The sequence below is a fragment of the Prunus mume genome, linkage group LG5 (genome assembly GCF_029339155.1).
Source record: "Prunus mume cultivar Tortuosa linkage group LG5, ASM2933915v1, whole genome shotgun sequence".
Classification (NCBI taxonomy): domain Eukaryota; kingdom Viridiplantae; phylum Streptophyta; class Magnoliopsida; order Rosales; family Rosaceae; genus Prunus; species Prunus mume.
In genome coordinates this window covers 12,226,232-12,238,992 of record NC_142702.1, presented here as the reverse complement: position 1 = coordinate 12,238,992, position 12,761 = coordinate 12,226,232, and the positions used below count along the sequence as shown (strand labels likewise).

Sequence of the window (12,761 nt, the reverse complement as noted above, 5' to 3'; positions counted from 1 at the left end):
CCATTTCTTGGCAGCAGAAGATAACACCGAGGTCTTGCCCCCTTGACCTACCACAAAAGCCATGTCAACGGCTTCCCAAATCTGCTCCTTTATATCATTGGGGATTTCAGCCCATTTCTTGTCCACAAGTGGGACTCTGGAGCGTGCCAACACACCAATGTAGGACTGCATCTCAGTATGTGCAGGGCCACATCCTTTCCCCCTTTTATTGTACTCAACAACTGGCTTGATTTTCTGCAATTTTCTCTTCACAACACGAGGCATTGTGCTCATACCTCGACCAGACTTTGAATCCTCAGAAATTGTTGTCGGGCTGCTTGGTTCTGTCTCAGCAGATGAAACAAACTTCATCTTCTTCAAGGGCTTGTCTTGAGGAGTTTCCATTCCAAGCTCCTTACCTCCATTTTTTTTGGAGCCAGAGTACTTACTTTGGTCTTGAGAAACCATGGTTCAGAATAAACAAACCTGCAAGTGAAAATATTTCGGGAAAAAATTAGAACACAAACGACGGTTATTTATAAACTACGACGTATGATAAGATTTTACACGACGTAATAACATAACATCAGACGTAATAAATGTTTAAAGAAGAAACAATACAAATGTTTAAACAACGTGAAACAATATTAAATAAGACGTAAAAAGAACTTATTACGGCGATATTTACACGACGTCGTGATATTCATATTAACACGACGTAAATATTAATATACCGTCGTGTTATGGATATTCACACGACGTGAATAATAAGCTACCGTCGTATTTATAAGAAACCAAAAACATTTTTCTTTCTTTGTGAATGTTTGATTGCAGGTTTAATTTCTCTGAAACATGGTTTTTGTTTTCCTAATTTGATAAAATAGAAAGAAAAAAAGCTTTGGCATCTTTTTATAGACGACGGTATCTTAAAACAACGTCGTGGTATGAACATTCACACGGCGTCAATAATAAGATACCGTCGTCTATATAAGATACCAAACCCTACTTTCTTTCTCTCTGTATTTTATCAAATTAGGAAAAACGAAAACCATGGTTCAGAGAAATCAAACCTGCAACTAAACAAGCAAATAAAAATTTTGACATCTGTTTAAAAACAACTTAGATCAATTTTAAGACGACGCTAGGACGACTGACGAACCGTCGTGGTCTACATATTTAACCACGCAAATACAAAGCTACCGTCGTCTTATTTAGTTGAATTAGTTGTGTTCAAAGTTGAAACTTTCCCTCTCTTTCTGTGTATTTTATCAAACTTGAAAGAGTAAAAATGATTTTCGCCAGAAAAAAGGTAAAAAGATTTTCAAAACAAAAACAGTATGAGCATGCAAAATAGCAACAAAACAGAGAAATGAAAGCTTACCTTTTGCGTGCAATGAAAGCTTTCTCTCGGATTTTGGTGTTTAAGTTCAGAGGCGACGACGAAGACAAGAGGAAGACGATGAGATACTCTGACGATGCTCGACAAGGAAAAAGACGAAAAGTTTTCTCTGGGAGATTGAAATTTTTTCTCGGGTTTGGAAACAGTGCATGTGTAAGTCAGGTAGACGAAAAGTTGTATATGTATACAAACCGTTTCATAGTAATAAGACGGCGGTTTACATATAACGACGACGTATTAATAGACAAACTACGACGTTAATTTGAACTTATGACGTGGTACATAATACGACAGTAGTGTTGTAGGTACCGCCGTAGTAAACTCCTAAATAAAAGTCGATAACTCAATATCTCGCGTCATGGTAGAAATATTTAAAACGACGGTTATTTTAAAGTTACGACGTTTATTTTCATAATATACGTCGTTTTATTGTAATATACCGACGTGGATAACACTAAACTAAAACGACGTATTATTTTTTTACGACGTGGATTCGTTTTTACACGTCGTTATGTGTAATATAACCGACGTGGATTTTATTTTTTTATTATAAATATAATTTTTTCTCCTTTTTCTTATAGTTTATTTTTCAAAAACATTGCCTTATACATATAGTTTTTTTTCCCGAGGAAATTAATGTTCTAGAATTTATAAAGTTTCTTTTCTAGGTGACTGATTTAAATCAAATAAAAATATAAAACAACGACTGTTTTTGTTATACCGTCGTTGTTTCTTGTCGTCTTAAGTAAGAAGAAAACGACGTAATGTATTTGTTACCGACGAGGATTATTTTTGTTAAACGTCGTTATGTGTAATATAACCGACGTGGATTTGGTTTTTTAATTATAAATAGGGTTTTTTTCCACGGGTTCTTTCAGTTTAAGTATTCGATTAGGGTTTCAACTTCTTCTCACCTCATCTCTGATTGCAAATCTGATTGCAAATCACCAATTTTCAATAAATTGTCTCGCTGATTGCAAATCTGTGGCTGCCGTCGTGAAGTTTTAGGAGGCAATTGTTTGGATGTGAATGTTCACTTCCAAAAAATTGTCTCTCTGATTGCAAATCTGAGGCTGCCGTCGTCAAATTTCAGATGCAATTTTTTGGATGTTAATGTGTATGTGCGTTTGTGTATCTCAAAGACACAAATACACATACATCATTAACCTCTAAAATATTGTCTTCTGGTAAGATGATGATGAGCAACAGAGTTCCATCTTGTAAGATTTCCTAACCCTTGTGATCTCAGAATAATCTGATTATGTCGGCGGTTTTCTATATAAACCGTCGTGGTTATTTCAATTCTTGTCGTTAAGTAGATCTACCGACGTAGGATAACAAAATCCAAGAAATAAATTGTTAAAAACAATTCTTATTCAGACGACGGTTTAAATATAATGTATGACGTATAAAGTGGACAAATACGACGTTAAATTATATAATACGTCGTTATATGAAAACCCCAACTTGGTAAGAATTAAAGATGTCGTCGTAGAAATACGAGAAAGACGTCGTTATATTTACCTTTGCCGTAGTTGTACATTAATTTAATACGGCGGTATTTTGTATTTTACCGCCGTGGATTTATTTGTAATTCTACGGCGCCTTATACGAAAACTTGGTCGTGTTAATTTCCGGGTAAAACGACGGCTTTTTTTGAAACCGTCGTCTTTACTTTCTACGTCGGTCGGTTCATAACTTCCGCCGTTATTTGTTGGCTTCGATTTTACCTCTTGAAAATCCTATTTCAATAAGACGTCGGTTTTTAAATTAAGTACGTCGTGTTTTATGAACAGCCATTTGAAACTCCATTTTTTAGTTGTCTAATGTGTTATTTCACGGCGGTTTTATAAAACCGTCGTCTTTTAAAAAACAACGACGGTTTTCACTTAGACCGTCGTGTTTTTCTGGTCGTCTTTTTCGCTTTTTGTTGTAGTGACCAAACACCCCTAAGTTTCTAGATTTTTTCACAATGGAAGTTCAGCCTTGAAGTGACCGATCGCCTTCAAGCTGTCAAAATCAAGAGGAGGAAGTTGACCCGTTTGATGAGATTTTCCCCATTCCGGACTAGTCTTCCGCTATAGTACCACCCTAATCACCTGTCGAGGAAGTTGTTCATGTAACTTCTCCCCTTGAAACTGGTAACACTAATAAAGTATATCATGATGATTTGCGTTTAGAAAGCATAAAAGTTCTAGATACCCTTATATACCAACTTCTAGAGATGAAGAACTAGGGGAAACCTCGAGTATAGTACGAAGTAGATCCTAAGCCAAAGAAAAATACCCCATCAACAATTATATATCTCTACGCAGATTATTAAAGTTACATGTACACTTTGTGAAGTAGATGGCCAACATAGCTGTTCCAAATAGTGTGAATGAATCACTATAAGACTCAAAATGGAAAGAAGCCATGAATGAAGAAATGCGAGCTCTCCAGAAGAATGCCATATGGGAGCTCATGCCTTTATCTCACAGAAAAAAGATGGTGGGATACAAGTGAATCTATACTGTGAAACTCAGAGTAAATGAATCCATTGAAAGATATAAAGCCAGATTGGTGGCAAAGGGGTATACACAAAAGTACGAGGCGGACTAGCAGGAGACTTTTGCCCGAGTAGCCATGATCAATACAATCAGAGTCCTACTATCTCTAGTAGCAAATCTAGATTGGCCACTACATCGGTTCGATGTTAAAAATGCTTTATGACGTGGAAACTTGGAAGAAGAAGTATACATGGATTTACCACCAGAATGCAATTTAGCTCTCGACAAGAAAAATCAAGTTTGCGAACCCAAAAAGTCATATTTGGAACAAAACCAGTGCCTTGTTGGAAGGTTGATATATTTAGCACACACAAGACCATATATTGCATAGTTGTGAGTGTAGTTAGTCAGTTTATGCATTCAGCTAGTGTTTCTCATAGGAATGTCGTTGATCGGATCTTAAGGTACTTAAAGTGTGCTCCTGGAAAGGGATTAATGTTCTCAAAGAATGTCGAAGTTGTTGGATATATAGATGCTAATTGGGCTGGATCCATTACAGATAGGCGCTCTACATTGGGTTACTTTACATTCGTTGGAGGTAACCTAGTCACTTGGAGGAGTAAAAAACAAAATTGGTTGCTCAGTCTAGTGCAGAAGCATAGTATCGAGGTATAGCTCAAGGAGTTATTGAATTATTGTGGATTAGAAGACTCTTGACATAATTGGGTTTTAAACCGGAGAAGGCAATGCAGTTACATTGTGATAACAAGTCAGCGATCGATATTGCTCATAATCCAGTTTAACATGATCGAACAAAACATGATGAGGTGAATAGATATTTCATCAAAATAAAAATTGAAAACAAGTTCATCTGCCAACCCTTTATACCGTTTAGAGATGGTCTCTGTCTCTCCACATCTAATCATATTTTGGTTATTCAATTAGGAATCCATTAATCATATTTAGTATACCATGTTCGCATGTGTGTATGAAAATATTCCTTTTACCTAGTATGAAACTTTTTCATGTGAGCGGTACTACTTTTTCCTTTTTCACATTTTTCATATCATACATTATCTAATTAACAGAAATACATACAGCTTTTGCCATCATATAGTTTGGATTTTGAATTCGCATTGCACAATTTCAGGTTTCTTGAAAGGTCTGATCTCAAATCTCCTTGAACTTTTGGGTATGCTACATTTCTTTTCTTATTTATGTTGTTCTCCATTAATGTTTTTAACAATCAGTTTTTTCTAGAAGTATTTTTATGACATGCTTTTTCAATGCCAACCTAGGAATCAACCGCATACGTGAAATGAAATTGATCCATATTCAAGCCCTTGAACTCCTAGATCGCATGTGTGAAGTGATAAAATGTTCAGAAGAGAACGAAAAGAGAGGTATAGATCAAGCAATCTTCCAAGCTATCGAGAGAGGGATTTTTGAGTTTGTTGATCGTCTATTACAAACAAGTCCTGATCTCATTGGGAGTTTTAATCAAATGAAAAGGACCGTCTTTCAGTTTGCCATTGAGTGTCGTCAAGAAAAGGTTTATAGCCTTATTTATAGATTCGATGAAAAAAAAAGAACTGTGATTGGAAATGTTGCAGATAGTTCTCGCAATTCCACGCTACATATGGCAGGGATGCTATCCCCATTAGCAAAGCTCAATAAAATCTCAGGTGCAGCTTTGCAAATGCAGAGAGAATTACAATGGTTCAAGGTCAGACTATATTCCATACAATTCATAGTTATATATTTTTTTTCTTATGAAATAGTTTTCCTAAATTAATAGCGCCCTTTTATAGACTTTTTTTAGTTACAGTGACCGCTCAAGTCTTCTTGTACTATTGTTGTCTAATAGTTTTTGTTTATATGGCCTCTCAAATTTCAAAGATTCAAGGGTTGGTTGGGAAAATGGAGTAATAACCTTATATTCATGTAGGAGGTGGAGACTATTGTATTTCCCCGAGTTCAAGAAATTTTTAATGAAGAGAATATGACACCGCATGATCTATTTACCAAGAACCACGAGCAATTGGTGAAGGAAGGAGAAAGATGGATGAAAGAAACTGCAACTTCGTGTACAGTTGTAGGCGCTCTCATTATTACCATCATGTTTGCTTCAGCATTTACAGTCCCTGGTGGAAACAATGGAGAAACAGGCATTCCCATATTCTTGAAAACAAAGTTATTTATGGCTTTTATAGTATCAGATGCTATATCGCTCTTTTCTTCCACAACTTCAGTGTTGATGTTTTTGGGAATCCTTACATCTCGTTATGCAGAAGAGGATTTCCTCAAATCGTTACCAACAAAGATGATAATAGGCCTTTCCACCCTATTTGTCTCTATTGCCGCCATGATGGTTGCCTTCTCTTCTGGCCTTTTCATTATGATCCATGAGCAATCATGGATTGTTATTCCAATGATTTTCCTTGCTAGTGTTCCAATCACCTTATTTATTTGGATGCAATTTCCTCTTCTTGTTGAGATTTTCATTTCGACTTATGGAAGAGGAATATTTGATAGGAAGCTGAAACCATGGTCCACGGACATAATTCTTGATGGTACGTGTACTTGACATTGTATCGTAATGTTGTCACTTCTTGTAATATCATTTATGTATTGCGCTTGCTATGCATGTGTTTTGTATCCTATAATAAAAATTTGATGTTGAATATCTATTTTATTTCTTATTGGGAAAGATATAATGGAATTGGAGAAGGTTTGCGTCGCTCCTTTCCCATCCCCATGGACCTTCTAATATAATGTGATTCTTCATGAAGAAATCAAGCTTCTAAGAAAAAAATTGGGGATGGACATAATAGCCTCCCTGCTAAGATGTGTGACATAATAGACACAGATTTCAGAGACTTATGTGAGCATCTTGTGTAAGGGTACCTTGTTTCTCCATGTATTTGCTTGCCATGTGTATATATAATTGGTTTCCATCTATTAAGGAACCACATATAATTAATTCGATGGACGCAATTCCCCTCCTCATAAGAAACTTATCTAATTGAAAGACAAGTTTTACATTTCTTGGTAGACTTCAATCACTTGATCGTTTTCTATGATTCTTGGCTTTTTTTTTTTCCTTTTTTTTTTGTGTGGGACGAAATGTCTATGATTCTTGGCTTGTAAACTTGATATAGTTAACAGCCTTCACCCTCATTGCTTGTAAACTTGATACAGCCTTCACCCTCTTTGATTAATTTATATCATCGTTTTGAGTAAAAATAATCCTAAGTAAATATGGATTATTCTTCAAACCCTAGCCAAGTAAGGAGACAATAAATAAACGGCCTCACACCACATATGAGGTAATCCTAAACTAAATCCTGAAACCCTAGAGAAATCACTCTTTCACAGCCCCTCTCTCTCTCTCTCTCTCTCTCTCTCTCTCTCTCTCTCACATCACACTGTCATGAGCCACCACACAAGGCTCCAGCTGCCCCACTCTCTGCGTGAAAGGAAACTCTGACCTTTCTGCTATCTCCAAATTTTTCTCAAGATCATTTAACTGACTTAGACATTAAAGGGTCTTTGGTGAACACCTTTTGGGTGTGGTCCGTTGACCTAGAGTTCTTTTCCAGGAACCGAGGAGGAAGAAAGAAAAGGAAACTTGAAAGGTGAAGAATCAATTCTTCCCTGTGCGGATATTTTGTAACACCCCAACCCTAATTTTATTGACTATTTAGATTTATTAATTTATTTAATTACAAAATTAAAATTTTGCCCTCAGGGATAGGGTTATTTTGGTCACTTATTAATATTGAAGGATTCTGGGGAAATGATTGGCACCATGACGTAGACCGTGTCGAGATGAGTCCGTAGACACGTTGTAAACTCAAATCGGAGTTGTAATGAAAAAGTTACTATCTAAGGAAGCATAGTGGCAAAACTATAAATACTTCAAAAATGGCTGAAATTCCTCTCTCTCTCTCTCTCTCTCTCTCTCTCTCTCTCTCTCTCTCTCTCTCTCTCTCCCCTTGTGTGTCCCCCCTCTGCAGTTTTTGAAGCCAACGGTTTTTGGGTCGCCGCCACTTCATCCGCCACCAATTTGGGTGGTACGGTCCCAAAAGAACCAACACACTTCCCTCTTCCTACCCACCCTCACCACTGCAAGAATATTTTGCCCCAAAAATAGAAAACGGACCAGTTTTTCTTGAAACTTTCCGACACTTGTTTCGGCGATTCCGGCCACCAATTTCTTCGATCTAGGTATACTTTTTCATCCTCTCAATGTGTTCTAGCTGAATGTTGGTTTGAGTAGGATCGATTTCTGCGTTTTATAACTAGATTTATAGCTTAAAGTTTGGCCAATTTTCAGCTTGTGATTCCGGAAAGTTCTGGTCACTTTTTGGCCATTGTCCAAAACAAAAGTTGCTCCATTCGTTGTCTTGATTATGTAGGTATAGGTCTTAACCGGCCGTTTGAAGATTTTTCGATCTCCGAAATCACTTTGGGCACCGACGCGCTACTGGAGCATGTGGCGGCACGTGAGCACTGTTTGGGTGATCCTCTTGATCCTAAAATGATCACCATGTCATTCCGAACACTATGGTATACTCAAATTTGAATTTGGTTATTGTTTGACTGTCTAACGGATATCGCATATTAGGCGTTATTCGGGTTCGATATGTTACAGTTGGATCGACTCCAATTTCAAATATGCTGATCTAGGCACCTCTAGGATCGTGTAGGAATTCGCGGATCATGAATCGGAGTTCGGGATGCTCCAAATCAATAACTTAAAGTTTGCGTTAAAAGATAACCGTTCAATAGCGATCTGACATTGTGATTCGGAGCAAACTTGCTGGACATGTTTAATAAACCTTGTTGAACCCATAAGAACTTTCAGATCGGAAAACGGAGGTCATGGCCCTATGGGCCAGGTTGACCAAGTTTGGGTAGTTTGACCCCTCTGTTGACCGTGAGTTTTCCGAGGTAGTTTCACCCTTCGAGAAGTACTAGAACGACCTTATTAAGAGTCTTAATTGTTATTTGAGTTATGTTGATTATGTTGTGATTATGATATTGTTTTAAAGTATCTATGGAATTTTTGGATATTAGTTTGATAATTGAAGTTATGGAATGGATGAGCATGGGATACTTGATCGATGGGTTATGGAAGTGAGTATTGGGTCTTGGCTATAATTATTAGTAAATAAGTGGACGTTCATTTTCAAGTGTACTTCATTCTTTTAATATGGAATTTCTTGCATAATGAGTTTTGATTGAAAATCGATTCAATATGGGTTAATGAGGATATGGGATCTCTAAAGGTTATTATTTATCATTAATTAATAATAATAATAATATTATTATTAAAATATATGGATTAGGTGATATCGGGTTAGCTGTTTGTGCAAATAATCTCACGGGAGAATATTCGCTTCTAGATCCTTCAACCTTCGATCTTCCTTCTCTCTCTTCCTCGATTCCTGTAAAACAGATTGGGTAAATAGACCACACCCGGGGGGTGTTGGCCAAAGGCCCTCCGATGCCTAAGTTAGTTTGAGTGTTCGTAGAAAAACAATAGCTAAGCAAAGGGTACGGAGTAGTGTTTATGTAGGGTGTGAACCGGGCGGCCGGAGCCGTGTGGAGAAAATATGGAGAGTGGAGAGGGAGAAAGAGCTCCGGCTATTTTTCTCGGGTATAAGGAGTAGGTTTAGATGTACCTTGAATGATGAATGAAGTCATCTATTTATAGGAGCCTCGGGGCTAGGGTTTCGTAGAGAATATGCTGAGTTTATTCTCTACCCAAATTCATAGGGATCGAGTCGGACTGAGATAATATCTGATTTAATGATATTATCTCTTTTTATGGAGATAATATCTGAATTAAATGATATTATCTCTTTTTATGAAGATAATATCTGAGATAATGACATTATCTTCTCTTTATTAGGATAATATCTTAATTAATGATATTATCTTATTAAATAAAGATAATATCATTTAATTAAGATATTTATCCCAATTAATTAATTGGCCAGATAAACTGGTTCAATTAATTAATTAAAAGAAATAATCTTCTTTTCCACGTGGCGTGCTGTGATTGGAGACGAAAATATCTGCTCCCACATTAGCTACAAAAAATCTATTGTTTAGAAGCTTGTATGTATTGTATACACTATTAAGTGCCAGTTTGGCATTGCTTATTTGGGGTGATAAGTGATTTTTTTTTAAATTTTGAAAAGCCCAACCCATTTGGTAAACAGTGAGAAAATCACTTATTGTTTAAAATTGATGCGAGAGAAAGCTATAAGGGAAAGCAACTAATGAGGTGTTTTCATTTTCTGATTATGCAGGAATCAGTTTCGAAAAGGCGTTAGGTTTAATGATTATACGACAATCATTTTCTGATTATGCGTAAAATCAATACCAACAATACTTTAAAAAAAAAATTTACCAAACGCCGAACTGATTTCTCTCACAATAAATCTGACAGTGATTATTTTCACAGCACAGCAATGCCAAATTGGCCATAAGAACAAAAATTTCAATATCCATTTTATTTGTTCTTGAGAAGATATAATTGAATTGGAGAACCTTTTGCTTGGCTCCTCTCCCCTCCCCACCCCATGTTACTTCTAGTATAATGTCATTCTTTGTAAAGAAATTAATCATCTTAGAAAGAATTGGGGATTGAGTCTTGAAGTATTTTTTTGTTGTTGTTATTTTATACAAGTGATATTGAGGGAAGGGTCATATGAATACAGGACCCTGAGTGCAAGGGTAATTGCTCTTAAACAATGGAGCTACAAAACCCTTTCATCGAGCCTGGAAGTTATTTGCTTTGCTTTGCTTTGGGCTCTGCCCCTTACATACAAAAAGATGGTACAACTAAGAATAGGTAAGATACTGCCGTTAATCACAAATACTGTGAAATATTAATCTAATTTCATGAAAATAAATTAGGAAATCAAATAACGTCAATGTATTTAATATGCTACTATGGATTACATGTCTTTGCATTTAGAGATTGTACATTTCCGTGCATGTCATTGACCAGAAACGCTTCATGGGGTTTTTATGGCAAAATATTAGTAAGGCCACATTTAAGCATCTTAGGTCCAGTTTTCTGGATTGCCAATATTATGGTTTGTAAGTTCTGATATTTTCTAGTTGGATGAAGTTCTTTTCTGGGTATAAAAGAAAAGTTAAAACTTTTTTTTCCTGACTGACTGACGTTTACTGCTTATCTCCCGTCACAAAGAAAATTTCTTCTAATTCCTCTATTTCTCTTTGTGTCATGAGCAAACTCATAAGTTTGCTTACATTCAAATTGATAAATAAATCAAACTTAAATGTTGGATTAATAATTAAATATTGTGAGATTTTATCCCTTGAAATTGGGTGTGTAGGTCTATTCGTATCTCCTTGTAGCTTTTGTGGGCTTTGGAGACTGAGTATCTCATGAAAAGGTAAATATTGTTCATCAAACAACACATGATGAGATAGAAACACCCAGTTGCTGGAAAAATCCAAGCACCGATAACCTTGGTGATTAAGAGAATAGCCTAAAAAATGAAGTTAGTGGAATGAAATTGAAGCTTATTATGATTGTAAGGTCTCAAATATGGAAAGCAAGCACAACCAAATGTTTTTAGAAAACCATAATTAGGAAGTTTATTAAATAATTTTTGGTATGGATAAATAAAATCTAAAGTTTTTGATATATATAATGAGATAAATAACAGTGTGCATGGTCTCAACTCAGTAGGAAGAAGGCATAGAGGAATGGGCTAATAAAGTAAGGACCGTGTCCACTATATGGCTGTGTTTACGTTTTGCTAACCCATTTTGTTCCGGATGATGTGGACATGAATGAAGATGAACATGCCATGGTGAGCCAAAAATTGAGTAAAAGCTCGACTAGTATATTCCCCTTCGCCATTAGTTTGTAAAGCCTTAATTTTAGTAGAAAACATATTCTCAACAAGGGTTTTGAATTTAACATAATGGGAATAAACCTCCTAAAAAAAAGGATCTTTCCCCGTTGACAGATCCTACACAATATAATAATAGGCAAAGAAAGTAAAGAAACAGAATTATCGTTGGCAAATTTATTGACAGATCAGAGTTGTTGCAATGCATCGAAACAATGGAGCACATTGTTAAGGGGGTAATTAAAATCATAAAGAGAAAGGTTGGAGGTACCAATTTGATGTATTGACAAACTTGTGCCGCCAACACACCACCGACAGAATCAGAGCCACGATATTCACGGGAAATGGAGAGATTGCTCAAGTCATTGATGAGGTGTGAGTTGGCCCTGGTATCCACAACCCAATCCTGAGAACTATCTGAGGGAGAGGACGTCGCTGCCATGGCAATGAGACAATGAGGTGGAGGTCGGCCTTCATAAGCAAAGTTTCCATGCTAAGGACAGTCAAGTGTGATATGGCCAGATCGATTATAGATTTGATAGCGGTCTCGGGACCCATGAGAGGAGAAAGAATTGTGTGAAGCAAGGGTACGACCTAAAACACTAGCCTGATTAGGTGAATAGCCAAAATGAGAGGAGGAGGAATGGAAGCGACCCATATCATGATAGGCAAAACCTAAGAAGAACGCGGACCACCATGCGAGAAAGAACCACCATGTCGGCCACCACCACAAGAACCATAAAAAGAATGACAACCATGATCACGAGAATTCGAGAGCCCACAAGTTGCAGAAAGAGCCGTGAGATCGGTGAGAGGAGGGGAATGAGCAGCCTTGGCACATTGCTCAGCGCTAAGAAGCAGGGCCTCAAGATCAGCATAGGAGATGGGTGTGTCACGAGCCTGAAAAGCCACCGTATGTTCATATGCATGACCGACGTTGGCCATAGTGAGAGCAAGCAAATCATTGCCATTAACCGGAGAACTAGAGAG

At 36.9% G+C, this 12,761-nt stretch overlaps 1 protein-coding gene across 1 annotated transcript; it reads left to right on the top strand.

Annotated features, from left to right (window-relative positions):
* Nucleotides 1-5,175: 5,175 nt before the first annotated feature.
* On the top strand, nt 5,176-6,514 carry LOC148916952 (uncharacterized). Its single transcript, XM_089051548.1, has 2 exons — nt 5,176-5,593; nt 5,816-6,514. Exons 1-2 carry the CDS (start codon nt 5,186-5,188, stop codon nt 6,452-6,454), a joined length of 1,047 nt encoding a protein of 348 aa, XP_088907674.1. The 5' UTR covers nt 5,176-5,185; the 3' UTR covers nt 6,455-6,514.
* The last annotated feature ends 6,247 nt before the right edge of the window (nt 6,515-12,761 follow it).